At 40.8% G+C, this 15,303-nt stretch overlaps 2 protein-coding genes across 5 annotated transcripts in view; both read left to right on the top strand.

The window, feature by feature from the left end:
• abch1 (ATP-binding cassette, sub-family H, member 1) overlaps positions 1-15,303 on the top strand; it is a 193,021-nt gene that overhangs the window by 108,335 nt on the left and 69,383 nt on the right. The gene's annotated exons all lie outside the window — the stretch shown is intronic.
• The window catches only part of peli1b (pellino E3 ubiquitin protein ligase 1b), a 52,395-nt gene that overhangs the window by 22,328 nt on the left and 14,764 nt on the right, over positions 1-15,303 (top strand). For 2 of the 4 annotated variants that reach the window (XM_086258887.1, XM_086258888.1), the window contains exons 2-3: positions 6,975-7,289; positions 14,647-14,776. In XM_086258887.1, coding sequence (XP_086115013.1) covers positions 7,207-7,289; positions 14,647-14,776 — 213 coding nt within the window. In that variant the 5' untranslated portion in view covers positions 6,975-7,206. Of the gene's footprint in view, positions 1-4,503; positions 4,523-6,974; positions 7,290-7,316; positions 14,777-15,303 lie in introns of those variants that run through there. The other 2 variants (XM_086258889.1, XM_086258886.1) reach the window with 2 other exon arrangements.

Genomic DNA, 15,303 nt, shown 5'->3' with positions numbered 1-15,303 from the left:
CCTCCACCTAAAACATACGCTCAAACAATAACATGCCTTCATTTGGGTTTTTAGATTAGATAATAGAATAACACTGCACTTTTAGCTTCTATATTGAAGTCTGTCTCTGTTGGGATTTCATTAGGGCTGCATGTAGGAATTGTGGCACCAAAGTAGGAATTTAAATCACTTAAAAATGTCACTAATATGTAGATAAGTGTCCGTTTTGGGAGGTGTTTTCACATGAGCCAAGCTGAAGGCCTTAGGCCAGCAGCTCATGCATATCAGGACCTGCCTTCTCACTCAGTCATGCACTAGACTTTGCGGAGTAGTTAAGGGATTTCCTGCATACAGAGCCAAAGAAAAGTCATTGGAACTGTAATAAGATTATTTTCTTAAACCATTCCATTAAACTGGGGTCCATTTACTCTATCTAATAGACAGTTTTATTTACCAAGTGGTCAGCAATAGCTGTTCCTGAAGCAGGAACGACCCTGTTAGTTCTATTTTCTGACCCATTTCAGGTTCCTGACCTGCCAGCCGAGAAACACGCTGCCTCTGTAGTTATGTTGTTTGTTTCAACAAAGCTGTGCTTTGTGATCCTGAAAGTGTGTCAGCCTTTAACTTACCATAACACAACCCTTTTTAAGAACTGCACACATTTTAACTCAACATGAAAGCATTGTGCTGGATTCAAATCCTGCAGAGATCTCTGTTAAGTGTGTGGCGTGGGGGGCTGATGCAAGCTCGGTTTCACTGGGCACGGCTCTGTGTTGCTCAATGGCATACACTAAATAGCACAGTTTGACATGTTGCACTGTTGCTAAGTTGGCGATGCATTAAAAAGAAGAAGTACAGCTGCTATCCTGCATGCAAATATGAAAAATTTGGTGTGTGTTCATCATGTGTTGAGCTCTTTTGGAAGCCGGTGAGAATAGCAGGTGCCTTCATGAAGTAAACTTTTCAGAAGGCTTTTGATTTTGAGGGTTCTGTTCTCGCTGTCAGCAGCTCACCGTTACAAGCAGTGACCTCGGCCAGCAAAGTCAGCCTTTCTGAGATATGGCCCTATTGTTGTAGGACTGTGTCTCGGTCGCTAAGCAGCACTTGGCATGCAGCCACACGGAGCTCTATGTCATGAAGCTGCAGAGGCCGAGAGCTTAGTCAGACACACATTAAAAAAATTATATACACGCCCATGCAGTGTATATAATTTTTGTATGTGTACAGGGGACGTCCTTTTTAAACAGTTTGCTCCCCCTCAGCTCCTCCAGTTTATGGATATTATTAGTCCGTAATACAAAATGCATTTATTTTCCTCAGAAAGATGATTCTTTAAGCAAATGATGTGGGCAGATTAACAAATTGTTTAAACCAAATTAAAGCAGAGAAGAGCTGCCAGAAAATGAATCCGCAGCACTCTTTATCGTTGCCCAGTTTTTTTCTTGAGTGAAAGCACCCATTTGTTTTTAAAGACATGTAAAGTGAGTATGTGAAGATGCCAGCAGTGACAAAATATTAGATTTGCAGAGTTTTTGTCTGTAGAGCAAATGATTAATCTATTAGCCAGAAAATAACTTTCAGATTAAATGATTGTGTTTGTTCGTTATGGTCCACTTTGCTGTCCATTTAGTGTAGCTTTGTTTGAACATGGCTGAGTCCATAAATGTGCATCCAGCACCGCAAATCCCACCTCACTTTTCACCATTACCTCGGTCGTGTTTTATTAAAAAACCAGAATGCGCAGTTTTTGTTCCTGAAGAGGCAGCTACTGGTTTTTCTGAGCTGAGACAGAAAGATCAACACCCTGGAGCCGCTTCCAGTAATGAAACCCACAGCATCCTGACCTGTTTTTGCTTTGTTTTCAACGTCTAGATCCATTGGAAAAAAATCAATTCCCAGTGAGTCAGCCAACAGTTTGCTCAGCACTGCTGATTGTGCAAACGTGTGTGTGTGTGTGTGTGTGTGTTTTTGTACAGTAAGACGTGTGTTTTCATGTGTGCTGATAATTCAGAGTCGAGGTTTAGGGTTAGTGGGTTTAACCTCTTCTGTAAGAGGAGCATGTGGGCTGCATCTAGTTTCACAGTAGTGTCTAGTGTCGGGATAAGCTGAGAGGATTCACTGCTCTTTTCAGCACCTGCTGAACTCTGCTCTTCAAGTGTCAGCAATGCCACAACAGTTCTGGCTAATCTAAGTAAGTCATAATCTTTCTGATGGGGTGAAATGACGTGCCTGATCATCTGATATTGTCTACTCTGAACCAGATACAGCACGTTGGAATTTTTGTGAATCTTCCACAGAGATCTGTGAGCACACAGTCGTCACCAGTTGTCTTTTTTATTACCAAGTTCTCAGTCAAATACAATAATCAGCTAATCTGACACTGTGACCATTGTATCAGATAAAAATAATGTGTAGTCCCAGCTTGGTACCAGATGTACTAACACTGAATATCGCTGCGTTGTCTGTGTCTAGTAACAATAGTTTTCAAATCCCAAAAAGTTGATTCTGTTCATCTGGACGTAGCGTTTTCAGTGGGAGAAACGTTTCGTTACTCATCCAAGTGACTTCTTCAGTCTCAGCTGACTGCAGGTTTTCCCAATCTTATAAACAGTACATTTACATAATGACTGAAACCAGCACCACTGAAGGAACAATGGGCTGTGAGAGCAGTTCCTTGCTCATTAATATGCAAATGCTCGTGACCATTGATCAACAACCACTGATCAAAGCTCATTGATCAAAGACCACTGATCAATGGCCATGAGTACGATTCAAAGAGAGTTGGGGAAAGGCTGCAATCACAGCATTGCAAGATGGCGAAAGATGTACCCTTAGGCCCCCTCCTCGATTCAGAGATGGTCTTTCCCTTTTCACCTAAATCGCCTCCTTGACTTCCCGCTCAAACCAGAGTTCCTCCCTGTCCAGGATGTGTACATCCTCATCATTAAAAGAGTGTCCACTAGTCTGTAGGTGTAAATAGACTGCAGAGTTCTGGTCTGACGAGGTGGCTCTTCTGTGTTGTGCCATCCGCTTAGCCAGAGGTTGTTTGGTTTCCCCGATGTATTAATCCTAGCAATCCTCCTGGCACTTAACAGCGTACACTATATTACTCTGTTTGTGTCGGGGGACCCGATCCTTGGGGTGGACCAAATTTTTGTTTTTTTAGTTTTCAAAAAGACAAGACATGAGTTAAACTCAAGCTCTTTTTATTGGCCACAAAGAAGTGATGTCTGTGGTTGCAAAAAGGGGCTCTCATCTTATAGGATTCTATGGCAAAGCAGTCCTGGGCCATGACATCACTCATTTCCAGTCATATTGAAGTTTCAGAAAGGAGGATTTCCCAGTTGCCTGTCACTCACAAGTTGTTAACCACCGCCATTTGCCAACATAGTCCCCCTCATGTCACATCTGGTTTCACAACGCCAAGATGGTGGCAAAAAAACAGATTTTTGAGGTTTTGTGGGGAACATCATGGTAACTGCATCCATCTTTTGCTGCCTACTGTCATTCCCCATAGACACTCATTTTAAAATACCCAACTTTAGAGCTCTAGAAAGCTCACAGGTTGAGCTCATCCACTTGAATACTAGAGTTTATCTATCTGATGAATAGGTGTCATGACAAAGGTAGGTGTCAGGCATCTAAATATGGTCACCTCTGGCTCCAAAAAATAATAGAGAACGTGGTCCAAAACCAGTGAGTAATATCACTGTGGCTACATGGATCTTTTTGTAAAGCAGTTTATGACTGCATGAGCATTTAGCATGTAAAGCGTCTAGCTCCTAAAAATCTTAGTTGTGATGCCCTCATCTGAGTACTTAAAAAACCAACTCCTCCCTCATGTTATTTTTTCTCATGTTATGACGAGAGATCAGATTACTGTCAGCAAGACCAAGAAGTAGGTTTCTGGGTCATTAAAAGCTGCCCAAAGCTGAACCTGGGAAAGCCTTTCTTCACCAGTGAACTAAATTATGTAAATGTGTTCTCACCTCTAGAAACTGCCACTCAAGTGTAAACCACAATGCAGTGTTTCCCCATGCTCTCTGCTGTAATATTTACTCGTCTCCAGGTAACGTTTTGAGCTACTGCGAGCTTAATTTGCACATGACATGTCGAAGCAGTAGAAAAAATGAGAGTTGGGTGCACCACTGATACCCACAGCTTGTCACAACTGATCGGCCTGAAAGCGGCGCTTGTGGTGGTATAAACACTCTGACTTCCTGTTTCTGTGTGGGAACTGTTTATGTGTATGCATCTACCATTTAGCGCAAAGAGGCATCTTCCTCCTAGTAACCCACTGAGCATATGAGCTGTAGGCGTAATCAGCAGACTTCTAAAAGTGAGGGCAACAAATCATATCAGACTTTGTTTTGCACAGCATGGTACTGTGCGTTCTATTTCATGTGTGCACTGTTCTTAACAGCAGAACATCTTTTTTTTAATATATATTTTGGGAAGTAGCTTTTTCATTTCTGGAATAGTTTGATGAGAGATGCCTTTCCATAAAAAGCTTTCCTCTGAACTTCCAGATTCTGTTCCAGAGGTAAGAAAACCTCATTCACAATACATTTGACACTTGTTACTGTGATAATTCGTTCTGTTAGGATGACAAGCGAGTTAAACACATCTGTGATAACAGCAGGGCAGAGAGAAATGTACAGTGTAAAAGTGTTTTAATGGCCAGCTTGCCTATAGAAGGCTACTGATGCTGGTGGTATGGGGACTTGGCGTAATTGGAGAGCGTGGCACGAGCAGAGGTTTTACGACCGTGTGGCGTGAGTGTGCAGTTTTGTTGCCTTTGAGATGATTGCTTAAGAGATTGAAACCAGGTCTGCAAACACTAATAGTCAGCTTCTGTCTTCAAAGCCACTTTGGTGTGGCAAAGTGGCTCTGCTGTCAGTTTGTGATTGCATGGCTCAAGGTGGCAATCTTACATGTGAGAATATGGTGATTGACTGTGACAACTCTGCGAAAATCACAAAGATTGCATTGCTACTTGCATTTAGATTCCAGTTGAAACCTCGTACATCTGAAACAGAAATTAAGAAATTTCTGCTCAAATAGTTAGGTAATTTCTGCAGGACAGCAGTTTAACTGCAGCATGGCTTAGGCGCTCACCTATGCCATGCTGCATAGGACACCTGTTATTAGTGGTTTTGGTGCTACAAATTCAGACTTTATTTAACAAACTAAGAATCACTAAGTAAGTAATTCTAACCACAAGTTGAGAGCTTGCAGTCAGGTCAGACACATCTGTAATAACAAAAACCTTCGATAGCAATTTAGTGGCCAGTTGATCTCAGATTAAAGAAAACCAACTCCTGGAACAAGCTTTATTTTCTGGACAGAGGCGAGTGGTACTGATGCCTCTGGTGTTTTAGTCTTTTGCAAAGATGAATCTCTTCTAACTTTGGTCCTAAAACAAGTCTAGTCTATTAAAGGAAGTTTTTGTGAGTTGTTTAATTATCAACTACAAGCCACGTCCTTGGATTCGGGCTCGATTTGATTTTAAATGGTGTACTCTGATGCTCCACAAGTGCTCATATAACTGTTGCCTTTAGTTCAAACTAAATAGGGCATTGTGCCTTAAATATTTATTTGGAAGGCCTCTGCGTGAACCTAACGCTCAGTCTTTTGGGACTGTATTAGCCTCACTAAGAGTACTGAGAAACAACAAACCTACCCCCACTCTTCATCAAAACACTTTACTTCCTATACTTTATTCATGCGCTCTCTAAGCAAATAGGCACTCAGGGAATATTCTGCTTCATATGTGGAGGGTTGCCTGGATTTGAAGTGATGATATTCTTATTTGGAAAGATTTGCATGCTGTTTTTCTTTTTCTTTTTTTTTTTTTACCTTGTAATTGGAAGAGAAAGGTCGTGAGTTAAATTTAAAGTAACAGGAAGTCCATCCTCTCCATTTTTCTCATGCCTTCTTTTCTCACACACACTCTCTTTCTCTTCTCCTTTCTTTGATTTCCTGTGTATTTAGAAAGTTGTGTATAAATGCTGACTTCAGAAAATGACTCAAAGCGCTTAACGCAGACACCCAGATCAGTCAGCAGAAAGATTTCCCATCCAGACATGTGAAGGTGTAGACATTTGCCTTTATTTATTTAATCTGCGGAAGTTTAAGGTTGTCTAGTGTGACCATATTCAGACCACACGGACTGATTATGGTCACAATATGGCCGTGATATTCGAAAGAATATCAAAAGAGCATCTTAATTGACTTCAGAGATTCCGCAGTTTAAAAAGAAGAAGAAAATATAACCATATGACACCTGTTCTGAGGTCATTACTTTGGCTTTGCGTTAAATTTAGAATTGATTTTAAAATTTTAGTGGATGTTAGTAAGACCCTGCAACATCTGGGACCTTAATATCGCTCAGACATGCTTGTAAACTGTGAACCAGCTCGACCCCTCGTGTAATCTGGAACAGGCCGCCTGGATATTCTTCTGGTCGACACCAACACTGGTGAAGATTCAGGAAAAACTTACCAAATCATTTCCATCTATCTCCATCTGTCATCGGTTCTGGTCTCATTTATAATTATCAGTTTATTTCATTTCTGCTTCTTCTGTTGTTTTAATTACCATCTTTTATGGGGTTAATTTATAAGTCTTATTTACAAAGTTTTGTGGCTGCAGCCGGCTATAATTTTGATCCCCGTACACAAAGATTTGTTCTTAATGTCATTTCATTAATCTTCATTTAAAGTGGCATTAAATGACTTACACATGTGGAGCCCCTATAAAGGACAGCCTCATGATTGAGGGCTTGTTAAAATCTTAAACTCGTAGTTTATTCTATAAGTGAAGATGAAAGGATGCCCAACTTTGTAAAGTCTTTAAGGTCATTTTACTTCTCAGCCTGAGGTGAAAATAGTAAAGTAAACTGCAGAAAAAAGAAAAGTGTGTATCTAAATGATCTGATACCAGGACTGTCTGTGAGTAAACACACTAATCTTTGTGTCTTTGTCACTTTTCAGTGTAGAACAAGTGGAGCTACAAGAGACGGACCCATGAAGCATGACAGGGTGGAGCTGAGGCTCAGCTGACCCTTCCCCTTCCTTCTTCTCCTTCTTCTCCCCAGTGCTCCATTCGATCAGCACCAACCCCCTCCCTTCCCCTCGTTGCCCCTTCCTTCCTCCCGTGACCCCGTTGCATCTCACCCATCGTTCCTTGCCTCCAATTCCTCCAGACCTCAATCAACCGTGCCCAATGTACTCCCCGGAGCAGGAAAACATCTCCACCACCGCGTCCACCAAAGTGCCAGTGAAGTATGGAGAGCTCATTGTGCTAGGGTAAGCAGATGACAGATACTCAGCCTCACATCCAGAACACACATTTTTTAATTTGTATTATTTTTATGCAGTTATTTTTGTCTGTTAATCTTCTTACTATATTAGTAAGTGTTTGAGTCTGGGCCGCCAATTCCTCCCACAGGATCAGGAGTTGAGTAACCAAACTTGACACACAGGTACATCTTAGGCCCAGAAAGGTTCTTATCAATATCAGATATGATGACATTGTCACATTGCCTAGCAACCACCTAACAGCAGCCTAACAACCCTTTTTTTTTTTTTTTTAGCATTTATGCAGCTATACCTTGTAAAAGCATTGTATCGTTTCTATTTCACTACAGCAACATATTAACTTATACCCACAAAAGTTCATGATTTATTAGGACACCATCAGTTTGCCTGGAAACCACATAGTAATGGGCTCAAATGACCTAATTTTTGCAATTATGCACCTGCAGCACATTATGAGAGCATGCTGTAGCTTTAATTCCATGACAGCAACATCTCAGTTATATCCACAAAAGCTGAAGTACACATGATGTATCATAACACCATCATGCTGCCTAGCAAGCACAAAGCGGTGGGTTAAAATGACCCATATTTTTTGCATTTATGCGTTTACAACACCTCATAAAAGCTTTATATCATTTTATTTCATAGCCAATAGCACATACAGGCCAAATAATACTGCAGCATGGTGAAAAAACAGAAATGTTTTCATGGTGCTAGAATAATAATTGTAATAAAAAAGTAAGCTCAAATTCAAATCTGCCTAATTATTCGTTAAATTCCCTGGCACCTCAATACTCAAAATATCATGTTTATTTTTTAAGTCTTCCTCAATTTCAAAGGAAAATTTTTGTGCACTTTTTTCTCATGTCTGTCACTTTTTTAGAGGTTGTCAAATTCATGAAAATTATTTATACCGGTAATATTTCTATTTAATTTGTTGATGTGTTTAATTAAAGAATCTGATTCATGGTTGGTTAATAATTAAATGTGTTGGTTGCTGCCTGTAAGTTCTAGGACTGTTAATCTGGCTTCATAAACCAAGACTCACCCTCAAAACACAGACAGATAATACCTTAATATCCTTCATGGTCATGCATGATGAATATAGTCACTGTTATGGATTTGGGGAATCCATGAAGCTCTGTTTTTTGACTGTGTTTTGCTACACAGTTATTATCTGGCATTCTAGATGCTGGACTGACAGTGGTTGGTTACAGAAATGTAATGTATCATTCAACACTGATTCAGACTTTTCTATAAATGTTGGCGCTCTAAGTTGATCCCTTTCTGAGCTAATAAGTTGGCTAATGCAGCCTCATTACCCTCATGTCACCTAAACCATCTTATAGATATAAAACCAGCAAAAAAAACCCCAAAAACTAAAGAACTTTTAAAAAGCACCAAAGAACCGGCAACATGTTGTAGCTTAATAATGTTTATACCGTTCAGCTGATTTCTGCTGAAGAGAATTATAGAAACATAATAGGGGTTGCAAGAGAAATACAGTGAAATTTTAAAGGTACTTTGATTGGTCAGTTTATCTGTGGATATTTTCTGACACGCTTAGAATGATTCTTTTGAAAAGATGCCAAAAAGAAACAAAAGGAATGTGTTTCCACAAAGCAGCATAAACAGTGGGGATATTTTTATCCACACAGGGTCATGCACTGAGAACACACAGATCTGGTGCTTTGGACTTATTGAACATGACAGTACCCACATTGCTTGATGCGTTACTAGATCAGTGGATGCTGAGATTTGTTTTGAGTCAAGTCCACATAGTCAGCTGTAGGAAAAACCCTTCACTCCACCCTGCATCTTCAGCATAGAAGACGCATAACTCTAACTGCACACACACTTTCTCCAGTAACAACCGACAGTGGAGGACTTCCTCTATCTGTATGTATCTCCTGTTTATTCCCCAAAGGGGCATTCCACTCTGGTCCCTGTCCCAGCCCACTCCACAGAGGAATGCAGATGTCGGAAAGACTCCTTACATGCACGTTCATAGACGCACAAACATGCACATGCACGCACACACATTTATGAGCATAGAGCGCACATTTTTCATGTCTTATACACACACACACATAGTTGGATCCACAGCTGACTCACAGTTTGTTGTTCTGGGTTGTGCTAGAGCAGCATTGTCAGGGAGATGACCGTGGAAATTTTCCCTAGTGGAAAACCGCAGTGAGCAGTAAACTCAGTTCAATGGCTTTACAAGGGAGAACCCCAGTTTTCCGTTTTGCTGTGCTTTTTCCGCTCCTAGTTTTTTGATTCTAGGTCAGGCCTCCCTTTTTTAAAGGTCAACACAGGCACTCACTGCTCCATGACATGAGCAAATACATACTGTGCAGCAACTGAGGCTGCTCTTTAAACCTTTGCAGGGTTCATTGAAACTGCATGTGTTTCGTGAGTGGTCACTGTGGGAGTTGAGCATCTAACCCTCACATTAGCACCACAGCAGGCGTTTTGACCTATCACAGTCAAGTAAAGACATCACCGGCACTCAAGCCACGCTGCGAGTTTTCTTGTCTTTCTTGTCTTTCCATCCTTTGTCGATTGAAAGTTACCATCCAAAAGTAAAGGGTGTTGCACGCTCAGCCTCTGGTATCTTAACGCAAAAATATTCAGTGCAATCACTGGGCAACTTTTCTCCAAGGAGGTTGATATCCTATTTTTATTCTAGTGTGACTGAGCTATAAAGTAGCATTGCTCTAGTCTCATGTGTCAAAACTCAAAGACACATGAGACCTTTGTCAATTAAAACTGGCAAAGGCCCAAATCGTAGCCAGCTGCAGACTTAGTTTGATTTGTTGGTTTTTGTGTATTTAGTTACCCGCACTGACTAAATGGTGTAACTTTGAGGCCTTTATGTGGAGTAAATCATTGCTAAATGATATCCACGATATTTTTAGTTTTTTATTTATCAAACTGTGTTCATGCACAACATATTTCCAGCCATTCATGGGATCCCAACTGGCCCATAGCAAAACTGTGTTCAGCTGCTCTAGTTGCAGCCAAATTGTACTGTGACACCAACAACAAATGTCTCGCAATAAATTATCGGAAAGCAGCTGTTGAAGAAATCCTCAGAAAATGTAAAAATGTGACTGTATTGAGCTGATCATTTGATTTACCTTGAATCACTGCCAGCATCCTCCTGGGGCATGATGGGTGAACAGCTCAAGAAACCAGGGCTCTCTGTTTCACCTCTTCCCTATCATAAAACCTCGTGCCAAATCAGGATGATTGCACTTTTGCTAGCTGGGGGGTTGGGAGACAAAAGGCAATGCAATAAATTACTTGGAAGGCAGCTGGAAGGTTTTCATGGTTCTATGAAGTAAACAGCTTAGCTGTTGTAAACTCCACCCATCTGAATGTCTGTTTGTCCTTCTGTTTGTGTCGCCTGTGTAACTGACAACAGATCCACAAATAGCAACAGAGAAACCCATCAACGATCTAAACGCCTAACTGAGTCCAATATGTTTCATGCCCAGTAATGCTAGTAGCCTAATGCGGAGGAATGCTGTGGTGTCTCTGGGGATGGTCTGTTTACAGGTGCCCTGGACATGCATGTGGGGCTTTTAAACAGCTGTAATGCTGCAGATGAGATCCCTCCCCCAGTGCACCTCTGTCTGTCTGCATGCATCATTTCTGTGAGCTTAACTGTGTGTCCACAAATATTATTAGTTTATCCGTGTGGCTTAAATCCTCATGAATCATAAATGTGATTCCCTATACTTCACAGCTGTGCAAACACATAGATACAGGTCTCACGGAGAGAACTATTACAATCATGTATATTTTGTCTTTTATTGCCTACTTTTTAAAGCACAACATCTTTTTAAGTAATTACCAACTCTAAGTCAGTACTATTGCAGTGTTAAAGGTGACTGGATTGGTAGATTTAACAATAAGCCAGATAATTCGTCAGGTTTTCCCAAATGCCGCATTTGGAGACTCAATAATAGAGGTGAGGCCTTGGAGACTACATTTACCCATCTCAGCATCCACCTGTCAGTCAATGGGACCATATACCCAAACTTTATGCCGTATAAACTAAGCCCTGTATAGGCTGTAATCATTTTATAGTTAAACTTGTATGTTTTTAACATGTCTTTGGGGATTGGCTCGCTATCAGAGCTGGCCTTTAAATGTCCACTAGAGGAACTGCGGTTTTTGGCCTTGCTCACTTTATTTTTCAGCCCTGATAGTTGCTGCTTGGTTTTACACATATAAACAGAGACACAGAGAGTGACTCATGCATGAGAAGTAATTGCTCACACTACCTGCCTTTATGCTTTTATAGGTTTACTGTATGAGTGTTACCTTGTTGCTGCAAACTGGGATTTAGTTTATTAGTGTTTGGAGTGAATACACAGACACACACAAACATACTAGATGGTGCTAGCTGTCGGAAATAAGGAATACAGCATGAATCTGCACATTCAGACTAACTTTTTCCTGACTCTGGTTCTTCCTGTCTTCCAACCTGCATGCACAATCATGAACTTGTCGCCGATCTTTGACCTTTCTGCTTTTGTTTTGAGAATATTCGTGTCATGCATGCAGTACTGCTACCCATGGGAACCTGATTTTGAACTGCCAGGAACACTTTGGGCTCTTTCCAGCAGACCGCCCTGCCCTTGCTCTGGATACGGGCTAAACTTCACCATGGTTACAGTCTTGCCATGGTTACTCTTCCCAAACGTTGCCGTGGCTCTGTTCTCTCACCATGGTTACTCATAAACCCTTCAAGCGTTGTTTGATCCCAGATCTTCTAACTCAGAGAAACATTTAGCTGGAGGCTGGGCGTCCTCACAAACCCGCCTGTGTCGTCTGTCATACCTGGACTTCATAGAGGGGGTGGGTTTGTTTCAAGAGTCTGATTGGCCGGAGACACGTTCCAACTGTGCTTATACTGCATGAATAGTTTTCCTGTATGAAGAAGATTACCTCTTTGAAAGACTACACATTGAACCTTGAGTTACGTGTGACTGTTTCTTATGTGTTCTGAGACGTAAAGTGCAGTTAGGGTATAAGTCAGAAGAGTTCATACCGTAACGTCTGTGGCTTCTGGATGTCATAACAATGTTAAAGTAGCGAGCAGTGTTTATGCATGCAGTAATGTTTATAAAGCCGTGGCACCGCTCATAGGAATATCACTTCACACTGATGACGGCTTATCTGAAACATGTGTGTGCAATAACGAGTAAAACATCTGTGTACTGAGAGAAACACGGATCCGATGTGTTTGGAAATTTCTCTCTTTTTGTTCAGTAATAAGTTTGTTACAATTTTCCATAAATGAGCAAACAGAACCAAAACCAAAATGTAGTGTGTTTATATAAATACATGTAAATATTACTTAGACTATTTATTATGTGTTGTCTGCTTAAATAATTAGTGGCAGACTTCAAATTATATGTGATTGCATTTCCTTATTGTACAAATAAATGAAGTCAGAGAAGCCCAACGTGCAACAGACCACTCCTCTTGTACAATTTTAGACAAAAATCCTGCAGCAGTTCAAAAAGTGCAACATACTGTTCCGATGGACTTTCTGAAAGATCCAAATTGTCCACATTTTTCCAAAAAACTCAAAAGACCTTTTTAAATACAATTAGTTTACTTTATTAGGTAGACCTCGCTGGTACTGAGTTGGATCCTTTTTTTTTCATCAGATTTTGGATTTTTGTCCAAATTGACACATGACAGCATCACAGATTTCTTTTATTCATGATGCGAGTTTCCCGTTTCACGACATCCCAAAGGTGCTCTGCTGGACTGAGATCTGGTGACTTTGGAGGTCGTTTGAGCTTATTAAACTACTTGTCATGTTCAGGAAGCTAATATGATATGATTTGAGCTTTGGGGCACGTTATGCTGCTGGAAGGCCATTCAAAGATGGTCTCACAGTGGTAATAAAGGGATGGACATGGTCAGGAACAATACAACAGAAGTCGAGACGCAACAGCCTAGGTAGCGTTTTTCCAATTTTCTGTTGTCCAAGAGAGTCTGTGTGAATTGTAGCTCAGTTTCTTGTTTTTAGATGACAAGAGTGGCACCCGGTGTGATCTTCTGCCTGTGTGTGTGTGTTATGACTGACGTAATTTTAGTCTGCAAAATTGGGTTATAACACGTGGTCATTTGAGTGGCTGTTGACTTCTTGTTTCCAGCTTCTCTGACCTCTGGTATCATTAAAGCATTTTCTTCCAGAAAACTGTGGCTCACTGGATATTTTCTCTGCAAACCCTAGAGATAGTTGTGTGGGAAAATCCCAGTAGATTAGCAATTAGTGGGACCATGCCACCTTAAAAGTCAAATCTTAAATCACCTTCCCCGTTCTGATTCCCCGTTTGAACTTCAGCATGTCACAGCGCAGAGCTCCTGCCGTATATATCAAATATAAATGATTAAATATTTGCCTTGAACAGGTGTACCTAATAAAATGTCAGTGAATTACATATTACTTTTAACATGTATCCAGTGTGTAACATTCAACCTGTATTGTTTTGTCTGTTTTTGTTAAAAATAAAAACAATGCTATCAGCTTTTTGTCCTTTTTGCTTTGTTTTTTTTTTTTTTTTTTGCTGGATACATAACTTCGGCTCTACTGGAATTTATTTTGAAATAATGTAACTACTTCCTGAAATCCTCTGTGGCCGCTTTTACCTGGAAACTCAAACTGCCTTTCAACCTGTTTTGCTTTAATGACTTCCTTTTGTTGATTGTGTTGTTGTGAGGGCGAGTGAGCGCCTTCCTTCTGCTGTACTGAATAGAAAGTGGAAGGTTTTATGAGAGGGATGAACCAGATATCATTTTTTCTTTCTGTCTTGGTAATCAGTGGCACTTTGTTGACCTGCTGAAATGTGGACAGAAGTGATGAATGTTTTCTTATTTCAGGATGTTAACAAAGTCACACACACAGGCTCAGAGAGACACAACAGCGCAGTCACAGTGCTGCTGAGAGCCACAGAGACTTTTCTGTTGGAGGGAACGCCTCTGTTTATTCTCCTTTCCTCAGCCATGTATCAGTCTAAATGAGTCTCTCTGTGTGTTTATTTTCTCAGCCTTTCGAGGGTTATGTTTGGAGGGCTTTATTGTTTTGGGGCACATGATGTACTTTTGTAGAAAGGCATGTATAAAAAGTATAGGTTGCTGTTTGTGTGCGTGTAGTCTTAGGCACTTGGAGGGAGTGCACTAAAAGGCCTCAAGCATTTTCCACAATGACTGTTTTTTCCAGCGTATTATGCAGCTGCCCAGACAATAATGCCCTATTGTTTTATGCATGCATAAGTGTGTTTATGTTTGTGTGTGTGTGTGTGTGTACATGCAGATACAATGGCTCTCTGCCCAACGGGGATCGGGGGCGACGTAAAAGCCGCTTTGCACTTTGCAAGAGGCCGAAGGCAAACGGGGTGAAGCCCAGCACAGTTCACGTCGCCTGCTCTCCACAAGCAGCCAAGGTGAGACGCACAATAACACGACCTTTTAGACTTACAAGTGATCACAAAGCTGCAGCCGTCAGTTAGATTCATTAAACACATGGCCTAAACATTTAATGATGGAAAATTGCATTCTTTAATTCATCTCTGCGTAGGTGTGGGATGTTGTTTTTATGAAAACGTCAAATACAAACACACTGGTTCAGTGGTTTTGGCCTGCAGTGCTCCAACAAAGGCTTTTGTGAAACTCTGCTTTTTTGTTCTGTGATATTAAAGTACTGCACACAATGAATCTCACAAACACACACACAATTGTCAGGAGAGAAAAGGAAAAAAAGCTCAGCAGAGCTTCCCTGAGTTTGCAGAACAAGGAAAAAAATCAGGTACAAGGTTTTGTCAAGGTTTTAAAATATATTTGGACAATGGTTTTTACATGGGATTTAACTGGAACATGGTCAAGGTTTATAAGAGAAACAAATGCGAGCTGTCCAGTGGAAGGTAACTGAGCATTTTCTTGCAAAATCCAGGGTAGAACACGTTCATGTGTT

This window comes from Aulonocara sp. 'chitande type north' Nkhata Bay, linkage group LG13 (genome assembly GCF_057382095.1).
Source record: "Aulonocara sp. 'chitande type north' Nkhata Bay isolate Kocher_YH1m ecotype deep benthic linkage group LG13, A_spYH_male_GT1.1, whole genome shotgun sequence".
Classification (NCBI taxonomy): Eukaryota; Metazoa; Chordata; class Actinopteri; order Cichliformes; family Cichlidae; genus Aulonocara; species Aulonocara sp. 'chitande type north' Nkhata Bay.
The sequence above is the reverse complement of the archived record's forward strand: the minus strand, read 5'-3'. Positions and strand labels throughout refer to the sequence as shown.